At 33.4% G+C, this 19,189-nt stretch overlaps 1 protein-coding gene across 1 annotated transcript; it reads right to left on the minus strand.

The window, feature by feature from the left end:
- Nucleotides 1-3,902: 3,902 nt before the first annotated feature.
- On the minus strand, nucleotides 3,903-6,899 carry LOC109338761. Its single transcript, XM_019576065.1, has 2 exons — nucleotides 5,618-6,899; nucleotides 3,903-5,296 (listed from the first exon to the last, which is right to left on the minus strand). The coding sequence occupies exons 1-2, from the start codon at nucleotides 6,897-6,899 to the stop codon at nucleotides 3,903-3,905; spliced, it is 2,676 nt and encodes an 891-aa protein (XP_019431610.1).
- Nucleotides 6,900-19,189: the final 12,290 nt, after the last annotated feature.

Below are 19,189 nucleotides of genomic sequence, written 5' to 3' on the forward strand. Positions count from 1 at the left end.
TTAATTTTAAACCAAAGCTAAGTAACTTTGATTTTCCTATTGCATATAAATTGTAATTGAAGAAATATTGTTACTACGAAAAATAATACTTTTGTTCACTAATAAATCAGCCATGATGTGATACATTGGATTAATGGTTCATTCTTTAGTAGCTACCTACCAAGATACATTTCTTATTTTATTTTCCCTGCATTTCTTCTTTTATTTTCCTTTTCCCTGCATTTCTTCTTTTATTTTCCTCCATATCTTCTCATATCATCTAGAAAATGAAGTTTGGTGTTAAAAATGTTATTAAAAAATATACCAAGTTATAAATAATATTATTATTATTTATATTAAATTAGTCATAATTTTTTGTTTACCTATAAGTAAATTTACATTAAATATCTTTCGTCGGTATTCATCTTTTAGTAAATAATTTACCGATTAATATTCTATTTTCTATTTTATGATGTCGGCATTTTAGTTTTAGTAATTACTACACTAGAATGACAAAATAACAACACTTAAAATTGACAGTTAGTATTGCTTTTAGATACTATCTATGTGAACATAATAGAATGTATTACTAGATTAAATAGCAATTTTAAATTGCTATAGAAAATGGCAAACCAATAACACTTGCTTGTGAAAGCATTATTGATTGTGGTACATTCAACAATACTTTCTCAAGCAAGCGTCGTAGATAGTGACACATTCAACAATGCTTTTTCAAGCAAGCATTATTGAATGTGTCAAATCTTCACTTTTAATAGTGTTTGCTAGAGCAAGCACTATTGATTATCATAATAGTATTGTTTGATATAACAATATTGTTAAGAAATCAACTGTTATATAAAAATGTTCTTGGATTATGTGTTTTATAGCTATTTTGCTTGTATTTATTGTCTTAATGAAGTAATGACGAGTGAATTAGTGAAATTTGAAGATGGTACTATATGCAAATAGGCATTGCTTTGAATTTGGAATCAAATAATGTTGGTGTTGTATTAATGGGTGATGGTTTGATGACACAAGAGGGAAGTTTGGTAAAAGCAACAAGAAGAATTGCTCAGATACCAGTAAGTGAGGCTTATTTGGGTCGTGTTATAAATGCTCTAGTTAAACCTATTGAAGGTCGAGGAGAAATTTCAGCTCTCGAATCTCGATTAATTAAATCTCCTGCTCCTGGTATTATTTCGAGATGTTCCATATATGAGCCTCTTCAATCAGGACTTATTGGTAATGATTCAATGATCCATATGGGGCACGGTTAATGAGAATTAATTATTGGGGACAGACAAATGGGTAAAACAACAGTAGCCACAGATACCATTTTCAATCAATAAGGATAAAATGTAATATGTGTTTATGTCACTATCATTCAAAAAGCATCTTTTGTGGCTCAAATGGTGGCTGCTTTACAAGAAAGGGGGCAATAGAATATACTATCATAGTAGCTAAAACGACGGATTCACCATCTACATTACAATACCTCGTTCCTTATATAGGAGCAACTTTGGCTGAATATATTTAATGTACCGCGAACGCCGGGTCGTGAAGCTTATCTGAGAGATGTTTTTTATTTGCACTACGTCTTTCGGAAAGAGCCGCGAAATCAAGTTCTCAGTTAGGTAAAGGAAGTATGACTGCTTTATCAATAGTTGAGACCCAATCGGGAGATGTTTCCACTTATATTCGTACAAATGTAATTTCCATTATAGATGGCCAAATATTCTTATCCGCATATATATTCAATAATGGAATTAGACCCGCAATTAATGTGGGTATTTGTGTTTCCAGAGTTGGATCAACAACTCAAATTAAAGCCATTAAACAAGTAGCTCGTAAATTAAAATTAAAATTGGCACAATTTGTAGAATTAGAAGCTTTTGCACAATTCGCTTTTGATCTCGATAAAGCTACTTAAAATCAATTGGCAAGATGTCAACGATTGCGTGAATTACTTAAACAATCCCAATCGACTCCTCTCATTATGGAAGAACAAATAATAACTATTTATACTGGAAGGAATGTTTATCTTGATTCACTAGAAATTGGACAGGTAAGGAAATTTCTAGTTGAGTTACGTACTTACTTAAAAACGAATAATCCTCAAATCCAACAAATCTTATCTTCTACCAAGGCATTCATTGGAGAAGCAGAATACCTTTTCAAGGAGGCTCTTCAAGAACATATCGAACTATTTTTACTTCAAGAATAAGTCGAAAAAAATTGATTAAGAATTTAATAACTTTATAAATTAACTTTCTAATCTTAATAATTATTGTCTTTGAATTTTTTTTCTTTTTATGTAATTTATATTAATAATATTACTAATAATTTACCATTATTCAATTAGAATAGAAATAGTATATATATAATAATTCAGGATTTTTGAAGATGCTGTAAAAAAAAATTAAAAAAGAGAAGGAGCAAGATATAAATTGGGTATATAAGATATATAGAAGATAAGTTATTATTTTAAAGTCTAAAGGACTCTTGTTCAATTCTCAAATCATTCAAAATCATTTTCAAAAGAGACAAATTCAATTAAATATATATGAAAATAATTTGCGTCCAATAGGATTTGAACCTATACCAAAGGTTTAAAATACCTAATCCATTAGATAATGGACGACTTTTTTCTTTAACTTTTAACTAAATTTTTCAAAAGTTAAAGAAAAAAAATTATTCTATAGATATAGAATAAATCTAATCCATATTATATATTCTAAATATTAAATAGTATTTATTTAAAATTAAAAATAGAATAAATAATCGAATTCAAATGGAATTGAATATTAATAACTAAAAATAACTTAATAAATTCAAAAAAAGAATTAACAAATGGACGAAAAAATACATATTCATTCTATAATAGACAAAAAGGATAGATTCAAATAGAATAAAGATAGAGATAAGATATAAGTGGGTAGCAGGAATCGAACCCGCATTGTTAGCTTGGAAGGCTAGGGGTTATAGTTGATGTTGATTCAAAAAATTTAATGCTTCTAATTCAAAACCGAACGTGAAACATTTGTTTCATTCAGCTCCTTTACGAGAGAAATTCAGAGATGGAATACATCAACAAAAAAATGGACCCATACCATCTATGTCAACCTTTCTGCAGGAATATATTTTAAACACCTTGTCTATTTTCAAATCTATACAATTCAACACAGTATGCCTATCTACACTAATTAGTCTACTAGGACATAGTTAGCTCAATCTTTCATAATTTGTGTAGTCTGATCATTAGAATATACCAATACATTATTGAATTCACAAAAAGTCTCAGCTTATACCCTGTCTTTTTAGCATTGCTGGATGATCTTCGTCATGAAGTACATTACATATTAGTCTCAATCATTTGAGTTCTTTTGACTTGGCCACTACAAAAAAAACAAAACAACATTAGTTTTTTAACAGGCATATACCACCTTTACATCAAATTTGTGCAAATACTTTTACATGAATCCATTTGATGATGTTTGAAGTAGCTTTGGAGTGAATTTTTGATTTGTACATTTGCATGCCCGAAAAAAGAGAAAGTACATAGTTATAATCCAAATTAAAGTATATTTCCTCCAAGAAAAGTTAGAATCCAAATGAATCCACCTACCTAGTGAATATTTCCTTCATATTGGATACTCGTGCCTATTATCATGAACCAGTGAATCCAAATAGCATTTTTCTTCTTCCTGTCATTTTATATGCTCACCTATTACCTACATATTACCTTTTATTATTATTATAATATTAAAATATAAATTTTCTAAGTGACTGTCTTTTGTATCATAATTTCTTATATTATTCTAATTGTTATCATATTAATTCATATATGTATATATATATTTTTTTTAAGGCAAAGGTGCAACTACACCATGAATATATTGATGAAGGACGAAGTTACAAGAAGTTCAAGTAGTAAATCTATAACTAGGAAGTTGATTCCTATTGCGAAAACAGTCTATGGCAATGAAAGTAGGCGTAGAATTCCAGCAAGAACTAGTTTTGGAGTTGATGCCATAATTAGCTAATTTATCAGCACAAGATTTACATTCTCTATAAATATGAGAAACCATACAATCCATATCTTCCATTGTAGCTTTGCACTTTATCCAATTGTTGAGCAACTTCCAAGGAGGATTATGTTTACCTTTAAAAATATCAACCACCAAAGAGGAATCACATTCCAACCAACGCGTCATCCAACCCTTAGATTTAGCAAAGTGGATTGCTGAAATTGCAGCCTTAAGCCCAGCAAAGATAGCCTCTTGAATTCCATAAAAATTAGTAGTGCAGGCCAGGCACTGTCCACTATTGTCCCTGAAGATTGCACCTCCTCCAACAGGGCCAGGGTATGCTCTTGCTGCTCCATCAGAATTAATTTTGATCCTATGCCTCATAGGGGGATACCAAACAACTTCCAAAATCGAAGGAGCCTTAGGAAGGATGATTGTAGTCTTGAAATACTTGATGATGCAAAGATCATTCAAAGAAGGTTTCCCTATGACTTTAGAGGAGATACCCGAAAGAGAAGTAGCCATTCTGATTCTGTTTATAACATATCCCAGGCTTTGGTGTTTATTTTCAAAACGCATTTGTTTCCTGCACCACCAGATTGTGCCTATTGCATGAATAATGCAAGCCATGAACAAATCCTTGACTTGGTCACTCCAATAATTTTTTGCTGCCTGCAGGATTGGCTTGATAGAGGAGATGTCCAGAGTTAAATTGAAAATTCCATTTATCCAGTTCCATATGTGAATGGTCAAGGGACAGCTGAAAAAGAGATGTGAAGATGTTTTAGAATGAGCTATGCACAGATTACATATTGAAACCATGTTGTATCCTCTTCTTTGCAAGTTGTCATCACAAGGCATTTTGCTGTTGATTAATCTCCAAGTTATAAAAGATTGTGATGGAGGTATTGCCTTAGACCAAATTTTGGAGAACCAGATTTGATTATTGGATGCAGGGGCAAGTGAGTTGTAAGCCAATTTTAAAGTAAGCATTCCATCAGAGGATTTCTCCCAGCAGAGCAAGTCCTTCCCACCAGAGAAATCAATGGCTGCAATTTTGTCAATCAGTGAATTAGAGTGGTCCACCAACACTTTCGGGATAGACCAGGTAGAGTTTTGGATGTAGTCAGAAATATTTGCCTTTAAGAGACCCTGCAAATTTTGAGGAATGCTTAGAAGGTCCACCAAAGGTGTACCAAGCCAGTTATCCTTCCAGAAGCTGATGTTTTTCCCACTTGCTATAACCCAAATGGAGTTCCGGATAGTAGCATGCCAATTCAACTTAATTCCTGGCCAAATTGAAGACTTGAAATATCTATTAGTGTAGCTATTATGAAGGCCAAATATGGTCCTGCGCAGGACAGCCCACTCCCTGGTCTAGTGCCTCATTTCCCAGGCAAGCTTAGTGAGAGCAGCCTGGTTTAGCTTCTTTAGAGATCTAATGCCAAGACCACCATCCTTAGTTGGGGAACACAGTTGAGACCAAGAAACAGTGACCATTCTCTTAGCGTTTATGTCCCCTGACCAAATAAAGTTTCTTATAGAAGAGTCTAGGCTCTTGATCAATTGAGAAGGCCAGGAATAGATATGAAAGTTGTAGATTAACATACTAGTAACCACTGACTTGACCAGCTCCACTCTGTCCATGATGGACAAAGAGTGACCTTTCCACTTGGCTAGCTTACCAAGAATTCTGTCAGCAATAGGCTGGAGGTGAATCTTTCTAGGCTTCCCTTTGAAAAGAGGAACCCCCAAGTAGGTGAAAGGAAGAGAACCAGCATTGAAACCCAGATAAGAAGAAATGTTGGCAGCTTTCCTAGGAGTAGCATTAGAGTAAAATTTGCACTTGCTTGGATTTATGATTTGGCCAGAAGCTTGACCATAGTCATCAAGTAATTGTCTCAAATGAAGCAAATCTCTTTTGGCCCCTTTGCAAAATATAAGGATATCATCAGCATACAAAACATGGCTGGGAGTGGCAATGCCATTAGGACCAGAAATGGTGCTAAGCTTTTTAGAAACCACTAGGCTAGTTATTCCCCTACTCAACACATCTTCTGCTAAGCAAAAAAGCAAAGGGGAAAGAGGATCCCCCTGCCTCACCCCCCTAGAGCACTTAAAGAAGCCAACATTTTGGCCATTAACATTGATTGATAGTCTAGCTGAGTGGAGGATGATATTAACCCAATTGATGAACTTATCATGAAAACCAAAAGCCTGAAGTGTTTGTAGCAAGAATTCCCAATCCATTGTATCAAAAGCTTTCCTAACATCCAACTTGATTGCTAAATTCCCACCAAAACTCTTGTGTTCCAGAAGGTTGATAGCTTCAGAAGCAGTGCATATACACTCAGCAATGCTTCTATCTCTTATAAAACCTTTTTGCTCAGGAGATATAATCCTAGAGGCAATGTGAGACAGTCTATCAGCTAAAACCTTAGTGATGATCTTGAAGTGGTAGTTTGCAAGGGCAATTGGCCTAAAATCTTCAATTTTGTCAGCATTGGAAGACTTGGGGATCAAAATCACATTGTTGGAGTTCATGTTAGGCAGAAGCCAACTCTGAGCAAAGAATTGTTGGGCAGAGGCACTAACATCCTTACTCACTATGCTCCAATAGTTTTGATAGAAATTTCCTCCAAAACCATCAGGGCCAGGGGCCCCATCCCCATTGAGAGAAAAAACTGCAGATCTTATCTCCTCATCAGAAGGTAAGCTAATAAGGTCAGTGTTTTCTTTGTGGAGCACCATATGAGGGATGACATTCTGAATCAAAATATTAGGATTGAGCTCATTAGGGGTGGCAAACAGATTGGTAAAGTAGTCCAAAGTATGAGTTGCTAATTCATCCTGATTTGATATGATTCTTTCCCCATCTTTGAGCACTGTCATTTATTTAGAAACCTGCCTAATTTTAGTAATTTTGTGAAAGAAATTTGTGTTTCTGTCACCATTCATATGCCAGTTGATTCTAGACTTCTCTTTCCAAAAATCATCCTCTATGCTCAAAACTTTCAGCAAATTAAGCTTAGCATTGCCATCTTGATCAAGCAACTCCTCACTGGGACCTTCATTGTTGATGCAGGATTGTATATGCTCCACATGAGACAAAGCTTCTTGAACTTTTAAGTGTATGTTGCCAAAAACAGTCCAGTTCCAAGTTTTAAGCTTAGCCTTGAGCTTTTTCAGCTTCTCAGCCACAACGAACATTGGGCATCCAACAATTTCCTCATTCTAGACTTCCTGAATCACTCTTAGGCAATCTGGATGCTTCATCCACATTTTTTGGAATCTGAAATGAGGAGTTCTTTTAGACATAGAGGAGCTAAAGCAAAGGAGAATAGGGTGGTGATCTGAAGATATCCTTGGAAGAGTGCAGCAATTAACTGAATTCCAAGTTGATAGCCACTCATCATTACATAAACTCCTATCTAATCTTTTTTCTGTAAGGGCAGATCCTCTTCTTTTATTTGACCAAGTGAATAGAGCTCTTTTAGTCTCTAAGTGGACCAGATTTGCTTCCTCAGAGAAGGATAGGAATTCTCTAGAAGGAGTAGAGCAGGGTAGCCTAGACCCTCTGCATTCATTGGCCCCCCTCACCACATTGAAATCCCCTATACAATTCCAAGGACCAATTGTTTTCCTCATGACTATGATGATATCATCCCACGGACCTCTCCTCTGAATGTAATGACTATGAGCATAGACCGCACACAAGTGCACAGTTTTATTTTCCATTGTTAAAGAAACAGCAATGTATTGATTTGATGAGGCAATCATAATAGGGTTTAAGCTTTTATTGCATAGACCCCAAAGATTAGGCAGCAAAGAACCTCTATTATTGTGAGCAAAAAGCTTAAGGTTTAAACCATCCCAGAACAGATTATTCACATCATCCATAGCAATCATAGGATCAGCAATGAAAACTAGATCAGGTTTATTAGCAAGACACATGTTTTTCAAAACTAACTTAGTTTTAGGATTACCTATTCCCCTGCAGTTCCAGTAGAGGATTATCATTGAGCACTGTTGAGATAACCCCCTTTACGGGTATAGTGAATTTTTTTTGAGTGAGTCCTCTTTTTCATTCTTTTTTTTTTGAGATTTTGATAAAACTGAGGTGAAGGATCCTTCTTCTATAGGATCATCTGGGTCATCCTCAGCCCACAATCTTCCAACTATCCTCATGTCTTGAATTACTGTCTGATTTTCAATTTCTTCCTCATGCTGTATATTGATATGCATTTGGTTGTCTACTTTAGGGATGCACTTGGTTATATGTTTTAGGAGTTTGAGCCAAGGAGTCCTCCACTTTTTCCACATTCTCCTCCTCTAAGACCACATCCAAATCAGTGGATAGGATTAGCCTTTCCAATTTATCCAGATTGATATCTTTGTTATCTAATTCCAGGTCTATTATCAAGTCATGCGCCTTCTCCACATTGGGTTTTGCAGCAGGGCTATTCTTCTTGACTTTGACAGCTTCCTCAGGGATCTCTTTTTTATTGATTCTTCTACAATTTGATATCATATGCCCTATTGCTTCACAGCCTGTGCAAAACTCAGGCAGATTCTCATATTCCAAGTTTACAAAGAAAGCAAATCCCTCACGTTTCACCAAGATTTGGTTTGGAAGTTGAGATTTCAGGTTGACTTCAACTAGAACCTTAGCAAAGTGCCCATAAGTTCTGTTATTTGTTGCATCATCTAGAGAAATTGGAGTGCCTATGCCCCCAACTATTGAGAAAATGATCCTCAGGCTCCAATATTCTTGTGGAAGCCCTTGGATTTTAACCCAACACTGGGTGTGAGATTGCTTCTGCATAAAAGGATTGAAGTCTTGGGACCATAAGAAAAGCCTTAAGAACCCTAGGTTTAGGTGCCATGACCCAATGGAGCAGACACTCCTCATATCATCAACTTAGGAGAAAGAGAACTCATAGAAACCTCTACCGAGGGAGATGACATTCCATTTACCAATCATACTCCACATTGAACATAGTTTGGCCTTCAGATCTGTAAATTTAATTGGGGAATCTCCTTTGGAGAGGATGAGCCTACCATGAAGATGGTTTTTTCTCCTTTGAAGACCAGCTTGGTATTCCTCTTCTGGGATTTTGATTGCAATAGCATCACCCTTTATACAGGGTTGAGGAAGTTGGGACACTACAATGCTGCAGGAGTTCTTAAAGGCTTGAGCAAATGATTTTTTCACCGGAGGAGGGGCTTTCTGAGTTGGAACTTGGTCTTGCACAGAGGGCTCTGCAAGAAATGCCCATGGGACGTAACATTCGTTGTTCATGATTTCACCTGAGTATGGCCACAGATGATGGTAAGGTTTCCACGAAAGTTGGAGAGATTTCCACGAAAGTTGGAGATTTGTTCCAAGAAGTTTGGAAGAATTTAAAACCTAGGAGAGAGAGCACCCATCATCACCAACACAAACTAAGTCAATTTCCACGAAAGTCTTTATGATTCATATATGTATATATATAAACAACATATATATTTATGTAAATACATACTAAATATTTAATTTACATATTAATATTTGGTCAATAAACATGATTTATAATAAATGATTATGGTATTGTTCGATCCATTTAGCTAATATTAGCTAATAAGATTAAAGTTTGGTTGTTATATATAAGGGTGACTCTGGTGAAAATATATGTTACTATGTGAAATTAGAATGATTGATAAGGATCATTTAATTTTATTTTAATGATCAAAATTAAAGATAAATCATATGAGTTTTTTTAGATAATCATATAACTATTAACTAATATTTAATCATAATTATATATGTATATGGTAAAGCAAATCAATCATCAATTCTAATGTGACAACTATTGTTACTATCATAAATAAGATAACTGCTTTTAAAGAATGTTGGATGCAATTTAATAATACATAATTATAATATTTTTCATGTTTATGATAATAGACATAGGCATAATTACAATACACAATCACATGGCCACAATTCACTACAATATACTCGGGCACCGATTTTATTATAATTTCATTAATGGTATATACTGAAATTAGTGTTTTATTTTCTCTGAAATTATTATCTAAATTAATATATTTTTGTTATTTATTTGATGTGTTCAAGTATTTTACAGTTAGTGTTCAAAAGTTACAAGTTAAAATATTATAAATTCAAGAAGTTACATAATTATATAATTTAAATACAATAATTATATTCATAAATTTGAATATGTCATTGAAATATTTTATTAACTTTTCTTTTTTAAGTTATGTCTAATGCAATTTAATAGTGCATAATTTTAACGTTTGTTTTTAATTTTTATGTCAACTACTGTGTTGATTGGCATGTCTGTTAAACGGTATTTTTATTTTTCTGATATCAAGTATACATAAAATTTCTATAAATTTCTCAACATGCGCCTAGAAATTTCTCAAAGTTTATACAGAGAGAGGTACATTATTTTATTTTAAAGTTTTCAACTTCACCGCAATATTTTTTTCCCATTCGGCATAATGGAATTTCAAGCAGTAATTGATACAGTAGAATTCAGGGGTTAAGGAAATGTATCAAATCCAATTAATTTCTATTTTTTTATGTTTTATGCAACATGTATGTTAGAAAATTATATGCAACATGTTTTACAAAATTATTTATAAAGTGTGTTAAAAAATTATTAGTAACTAGTATGTTACAAAGTTATTAAAAACTTGTATGCCACGAAGACAAACATTAAAATATTGGATATAGTAAAGGGGAAAAATGAAATGCATAAACTACGTTTTCAGTTACATATTACTATCAATATATTAGTATAGATTTTATGTCAATAAATATGGTTACAGCACACAATAAACAAAGCCACAGTTCTTTCTATTATACATGTGTGCCAATAATAGCATCACCCTTTATACAGGGTTGAGGAAGTTGGGACACTACAATGCTGCAGGAGTTCTTAAAGGCTTGAGCAAATGATTTTTTCACCGGAGGAGGGGCTTTCTGAGTTGGAACTTGGTCTTGCACAGAGGGCTCTGCAAGAAATGCCCATGGGACGTAACATTCGTTGTTCATGATTTCACCTGAGTATGGCCACAGATGATGGTAAGGTTTCCACGAAAGTTGGAGAGATTTCCACGAAAGTTGGAGATTTGTTCCAAGAAGTTTGGAAGAATTTAAAACCTAGGAGAGAGAGCACCCATCATCACCAACACAAACTAAGTCAATTTCCACGAAAGTCTTTATGATTCATATATGTATATATATAAACAACATATATATTTATGTAAATACATACTAAATATTTAATTTACATATTAATATTTGGTCAATAAACATGATTTATAATAAATGATTATGGTATTGTTCGATCCATTTAGCTAATATTAGCTAATAAGATTAAAGTTTGGTTGTTATATATAAGGGTGACTCTGGTGAAAATATATGTTACTATGTGAAATTAGAATGATTGATAAGGATCATTTAATTTTATTTTAATGATCAAAATTAAAGATAAATCATATGAGTTTTTTTAGATAATCATATAACTATTAACTAATATTTAATCATAATTATATATGTATATGGTAAAGCAAATCAATCATCAATTCTAATGTGACAACTATTGTTACTATCATAAATAAGATAACTGCTTTTAAAGAATGTTGGATGCAATTTAATAATACATAATTATAATATTTTTCATGTTTATGATAATAGACATAGGCATAATTACAATACACAATCACATGGCCACAATTCACTACAATATACTCGGGCACCGATTTTATTATAATTTCATTAATGGTATATACTGAAATTAGTGTTTTATTTTCTCTGAAATTATTATCTAAATTAATATATTTTTGTTATTTATTTGATGTGTTCAAGTATTTTACAGTTAGTGTTCAAAAGTTACAAGTTAAAATATTATAAATTCAAGAAGTTACATAATTATATAATTTAAATACAATAATTATATTCATAAATTTGAATATGTCATTGAAATATTTTATTAACTTTTCTTTTTTAAGTTATGTCTAATGCAATTTAATAGTGCATAATTTTAACGTTTGTTTTTAATTTTTATGTCAACTACTGTGTTGATTGGCATGTCTGTTAAACGGTATTTTTATTTTTCTGATATCAAGTATACATAAAATTTCTATAAATTTCTCAACATGCGCCTAGAAATTTCTCAAAGTTTATACAGAGAGAGGTACATTATTTTATTTTAAAGTTTTCAACTTCACCGCAATATTTTTTTCCCATTCGGCATAATGGAATTTCAAGCAGTAATTGATACAGTAGAATTCAGGGGTTAAGGAAATGTATCAAATCCAATTAATTTCTATTTTTTTATGTTTTATGCAACATGTATGTTAGAAAATTATATGCAACATGTTTTACAAAATTATTTATAAAGTGTGTTAAAAAATTATTAGTAACTAGTATGTTACAAAGTTATTAAAAACTTGTATGCCACGAAGACAAACATTAAAATATTGGATATAGTAAAGGGGAAAAATGAAATGCATAAACTACGTTTTCAGTTACATATTACTATCAATATATTAGTATAGATTTTATGTCAATAAATATGGTTACAGCACACAATAAACAAAGCCACAGTTCTTTCTATTATACATGTGTGCCAATATTTCATGTTTATTTCAATAAACATAACAATAATTTGTGGTAGTAATTACATCAAATAAAACAAAATATATATTTACTTTTCGAACAACATACCATAGGAATGTTTTTCATCTTCAAGGTTCTGTATACGTTGTTTAAATTAGGAATACGTTTTTTAAAATATATTGGTGCCTTCAAAATTGAATATATCTTCGAAACATTCTATTTTATTTATTTATTTATAAATTGTTTAAATAAGATACCATTAAATGTATTATATCATTTTTACAGGTTATTTTTTCTCTCAAACAATTTGAATGCAATTTAGCAGTGTATAATTCTAACATTTTTGCTCTTTTTATGGCAATTAACATATACATAATTACAACACACAAGAACATGGTACAACTCTTTCTATAATACCTCTGTACCAATTTTATTATAATTTCATTAAAGGTATGAACTCAAATTAGGAAATTTATTTGTCTGATATCCTGACCTAATTTAATATACTGTTATTATTTATTTGTGGAGATTCTACTATTAGTGTTAATGGGTACAGTTAAAGTATAGAAGGAATAGAAATATAAATTATATAATGTGGTTTTCTTTTGGTACAATGGAAATAAAGTCAAACAAAAAAAAAACTAAAACAACGGAGAGAGGTCTAGATTTAAATATGGTTGGCAATCTTGCATAGCTGTCGACCAGGTCTTTATAGTTGTAGGCAAATGTGATCCAAACTTAGCTTTGAAATCTGCCACTTTGTTAATCTCTCATACAACAAACTTTACTTCCACCTTCCAATTGCGAGAAAACCAAGTTCGGACATTGGAGACAACAAGCCAAATATTGTCCAAGCAAATATGGATACCATCTAGAATAATTTGCATTGCTTCAAGACAGTCAATATCAAGAATAATCTCTTTGAAGCTCAAGTTCCAAGCCAAAGTCAAACCCTGCTCCATAGCCAAGAGCTCTTGGTGGAAAACCAAGTCAACTAACAACCTTCATGGTCACGGATAGCACCACCTCTTCCCATAATGTTAGACCCTCTGGTACAACTACCATCAACATTTATTTTCACATGACCAGGGATAGAGCGGAGCCATTGAACCATTGATTCTTCTCCAAGATGACATCTTCCCTAAGGTATGCCACTCACAAAAATCATGGTAAATATTGCGAACGACGAAATTAATATCCCAGGCGATATTGCTTAAGATGGAGTTATTCCTTCACCTTCAAGTCCACCATAGACTTGCCATAAAGAGAAAACCATTATGACGTTTGTAATTCTCCATCATCCATATCTGAAAGGAGCAATCATCCCAGAAAGAAGGTTTGTTGAATCCAAGTATTTTCCAAAGAATTGAAGACTCACGATAGTCCCTGAAAATATGCATAAGCTCTGGTTTCCTAGAGTGACATCTAATTGAGAGCGGAGTCGAAGACAAGCTCCTCTTAAAACGAAACTCATTTGAAGGAAGGGTCTCATCAATACCAAGCCAACACATAAGTTTGACTATCTCTGGAACCTTAAGACACCAGACACACCTCCAAACCTTAGAAATAGAGTCATTATCCTCAACATAGTAGTTAAAACACCAATAACCTGAAATTATAGTGTAGGCACCTATAACATGACCATCCCAAGTCCACCCCTATTCTTCACTCAGATTACTAAGAGGGTAAGTATAGGTAATGAAATTCGTAACATCATGAGGAACCATAGTGTAAAGAATGTTGAAGTTCTAATCGTCGTCATGCCAAATGTCTTTCGCTTGAAGTTGAGTATCAGAGATATTGACAAAGTTAACATAGTTGCAATGCTTACCAAAACTAGTCCAATTATCATACTAAAAGGATTTAGTCCTGCTTCCCAGAAGTAGAGAGAAACCATCCCAGAGGTGATGACTAGCCTTAACTATACTTCTCCAAGTGTAGGATGTTGGCGCATTCAGAGGAAGGAACAACACAGAATTATCACCAAGATATTTATCCTTCAAAGTTCTACACCACAACTTTCATTGTTACTGATCAAGTTCCAACACAACTTTCCAATGAGAGAGATATTCGCATGTTTAGAATCCCTTAACCCAAGACCACCAGTTTTTCATATTTATTTTAATCAACATAGCTATAATCTGTGTTCAGAAATTACATACAAAATATATTTACTTTTGGAACAACATACCATGGGTATGTTTTTTTTATATATACTTTATTTAAATCAGGAATATGTTTTTAAAAATATGTTTTGGCATAAAATTTTGAATATGTCTTTGAAATATTTTATTTTACTTATTTGAATTTTGCTTAAATAACATACCATTTATCGTACACCGATTTTTGTTACGCGATTTTTTGAAGTCACAACTATGTGTTTTTGCTGTTAAATAAAACATTATTTTATGCCCAAATTGAGTGAGACTTCTCTTGATTAATAGAGAGAGAAGTGTTTTTTCTTTTGAATTTTAAGGGTAAAAGTGTAATTACATTCTAAATAGAAAGGATAAAATGATATTTTGAATAAGAGTTCTATGATTGAGAGTTCGTTACGAATCGGAAAAATATTAGCACCTCGTCCGCTCATAATAAAGTGATATCCATACTAATAGCATAAATTAAATATACCCTTAATATATTTAATTAAAAAATAAATAATTATTTATTTTCTTCAATCCCTACGAATACAGTAACCCCTCCACTTTTTACACCAAACCAACGACGCCTACATAATCCATGTCATGTGTCACACATAAATTTTCTCTTCTAGTATAGTTGTTCCTATCCACGAACAAATATGTTTTCTTTATTTATTATTATTTTTATTTAAGTACAAGACCTTTTATGTTATTTAATTTCAATTTATATTACTTTAGTTAAAAAATTTGGTTTGTGGGAACTTGATAAAGTTATCCTTGTGAGGATATGTTAAATCTTATATGAGGATTAAAAATAAATATTTAAGTGTCACGATAAAAAATCAGTTAATTTATAAGATTAAGAACTATGCATTACTGCTAAAAACAAGAACAGACTATTAATTAGTAATTTGAGAGAAATGAAGTAGATATTAATGGGTTTGAGAGAAAGGCTTCTATAAAACTTGACATGGTAAAATGTAATTTCACAAATCACAATACTATATTATTTTATTGACTTGCAACAATTAAAGTTTACATCCTTAGATCAAGACTTGCAACAATTGAAGCTTACACATCATTAGATCAAGATTTGTAACAATTGAAGCATGCATCATTAGATCAAGTCTTGCAACAATTGAAGCTTAGCTTTTTTATTACTAATGCTCAAGAGTAATATGAACTTCACTACTAATTTGATTCCCTTCTTACCTAAGGGCTTCAAGATCTGTATTATTGTTCCCTTTTTGTAATGGTGTAACATTATTCTTATTCCATGCATAACACGGGAGCCCAATCCTTGGAACAGAAGTTTGAATATTTTCATTGCTTATTATATCTTCCACACACATTGCTTTTTCCTGTATTCTCCAATAGCAGTGGGTGCAACTATCTCTCTTTTGAATATAAATGTCAAAATAGTGAAAATCTTGTCCCCACTTAAAGCTGCAAAACCATAGCGCCCTCGGTATGAGGAAAGAACGTTTAAACTTGTTAGTATGAACATCACCTGGTTTCAAAACATGAACACCATCATCATGGTTCTTGTCTTTGCAATGAATTGTGACAAAATTTAATATGTTGTTGACCATTGTAACCCTTGTATCGAGGAGATCTCCAGACACAACAGCGACCATCAATTGTAATGTAACAAATACTGTTACTATGATAAATAACACACTTTTGTTTACTAACAAAGCAGCCATGATATGATATTGGATTAATGCTTTTTTTTTTCCGATAAGGAAAAACGTATTAAAATGAGCACAAGGGGTGCCCACCCAATACAAGAAAAAGATCAATTAATGATCTTCTTAGAACTTAGAATGATACAGACTTTTGGGTCCATACACCAATTTGCAAAAGATAAAGAAGACGTGTTGTTTGTAACATTGGTAAACCAAATCCAAGATCTAGTTTGAATTACATCAAATAAATGCACAAAGCTTGGAGTCTTCTCGAAAAAAATCGCTTCATTTTGCATAATCCAAATAGACCAAACCACCGCAAACCAAAGCAAACGCCACAGGTTAACATTAATTCCTCTTCCAAGCGAGTCATGCAGATTGAAAAGATCAAAAATTGTAGATGGAAGTGTACAGGGAATCTGCAGCCAAGAGTAGAACCTTTTCCAAACACTTGCAACAAAGTCGCAAGATAAAAACAGGTGATCAATAGACTCAACATGATTATTGCATAACATACACGTCATATCGCTAATCCTGAGAATAATATTTCGTTTAAATAGCTCATCCTTCGTTGGAAGCCTTCTTCTCAACAACTTCCAAACAAAGCAACAGATATTTGAAGGAACACAGTTAATCCAACACTTTTTTAAAATGTTACCTAAAGGAGATGATTGTTGATTCAGCTGAGTCAAGTATGCAGATTTAACCACATAATCACCAGAGCCATCTAACCCCCATTTCCAGGTATCCACAGCATTCCTTTTACAAGAATGATTATGAATCAAAACATACAAATTCATAGCAAGAGTCTCCTCTCTACCAAATAAGCTTCTCCTCCACGTACAATCCCAAACCCAAACTTCCTCATCACAATGGCCATTGTCTCCCACCCAAGCATTCTGGTTTTGAGCAAGATTGAACAATATGGGATAAACTACCTTAAGACTCTGAGTGCCAACCCAAACATCATGCCAGAAGAGAGCTTGAAGACCATTCCCAATTTCCTTCCAAACATTATCAACAAACCACCCTTCTCCTTCTCCAGTAGAAGATCCTACTTTCCCCCAATCCTTCCACCATCTCGAGGCAGAATTATTGCTATAAACACTAAAGTCAAAACCATATTTTGAATTGATTACCTTGGCCCAAAAATCCTCACTTTGTTGAAGACTACGCCATCTCCATTTCCCCAAAAGCGCGTCATTAAAACAACACCTTTACCACCTCTCTTATTCCCCCAAATAACTTTCCGCAATTTTCATTGCAAGCTAACAATTTTAGCTAAGACTTTCTTTGGGACTTTATAAAGAGAAAGCATATAAGTAGGGATATTGGATAGCACGGAATTCAGCAGAATTAATCTCCCTCCAAAAGTAATGTGTTTGCATTTCCATGCAGCTAGCCTCTTTGAAATCACCTCAATCATACCCTGCCAAGTAGATATTTTCCTTGGGTTTGCCCCTACAAGAATACCCAAATAAAGAAAGAGGATAGAACCAACCTTACAATACAAAAAATTAGCCGCTGCTGAAATAGATGACTTAGATAACTTTAAACCAAATAAAGAACTTTTGTTTGAATTGATCTTCAAACCCGAAACATTCTCAAAACATCTTAAGATTGTCTTCAAGCACCAAAGGTTGTTATCTGATAATTTACAAACAATAATAGTATCATCCGCAAACTGATGATCACACACTTCAACATCACCTCGACCAATTTTGAATCCGTCAAAAACTCCAATGGATCTAACTCTTCTAACCAAACCAGCAAATCCTTCCGCTACCATAAGAAACAGGAAAGGCGCCAAAGGATCCCCTTGTCTAATACCTCTTGAAACAGAAAATTGCGTCGTTGTGCTTCCATTAATCAAAACAGACATAAAAGTTGAGGAAAGACAAGCATTGACCCAATTCCTCCATTTATTTGAGAACCCAAACCGACTAAGCATGTAATCAAGGAAGGTCCAATCCACCGAGTCATATGCCTTCTCAAAGTCAACTTTAAACAAGATACAACCATCCCCATTTTTATTTGCAGAATGGATTACCTCATTAATCACCACAACCGCATCCAAAATATATCTATCATGAACAAAAGCTGATTGAGAAGGAGAGATTAGAGAACTCATAACACCTTTTAGCCTACCAGCCAAAATCTTCAAAAGGATTTTATACAAAGATCCAACTAGAGAAATCGGCCTGTAGTGCTGAATTTTGTTCGGATTCTTCGTCTTTGGAATCAAAGCAATAAACGAAGAATTCAAACCTTTTGGGATCTTTCCATTTGCATGGAATTCATGGATAAAAAGAATAATATCCTCTTTAACCACCTCCCAAAAATCTTAGAAGAACCTGAAGTTAAAGCCTTCTGGACCAGGAACCTGCACAGCTCAAAACCGCCCTTTTAATCTCCTCTTCCAAAAAAACCGCAACCAGGTTGTTAAGTTGAGTAGCATTCAACTTGGAAAAATCTATCCCATCCAGAGTCGGTTTAATCGAACGCCCCGCAGAGAACAAGTTTTTAAAGTAATTTGTTATCCCATTCCTCAAAACCGAGTCTTCCTCAAGCCACACATCGTTAATCCAAAGACCTCTGATCTGATTTCTCCGTCTTCGATTATTAATGCAAGTATGAAAATAGCTAGTGTTTGCATCCCCCTCCTTCAACCACTTACTCCTCGACTTTTGCCTCAATAAGTCATCCCTCAAGTTTGCTGTT

The sequence above is a fragment of the Lupinus angustifolius genome, unplaced genomic scaffold, assembly GCF_001865875.1.
Source record: "Lupinus angustifolius cultivar Tanjil unplaced genomic scaffold, LupAngTanjil_v1.0 Scaffold_40_45, whole genome shotgun sequence".
Classification (NCBI taxonomy): Eukaryota; Viridiplantae; Streptophyta; class Magnoliopsida; order Fabales; family Fabaceae; genus Lupinus; species Lupinus angustifolius.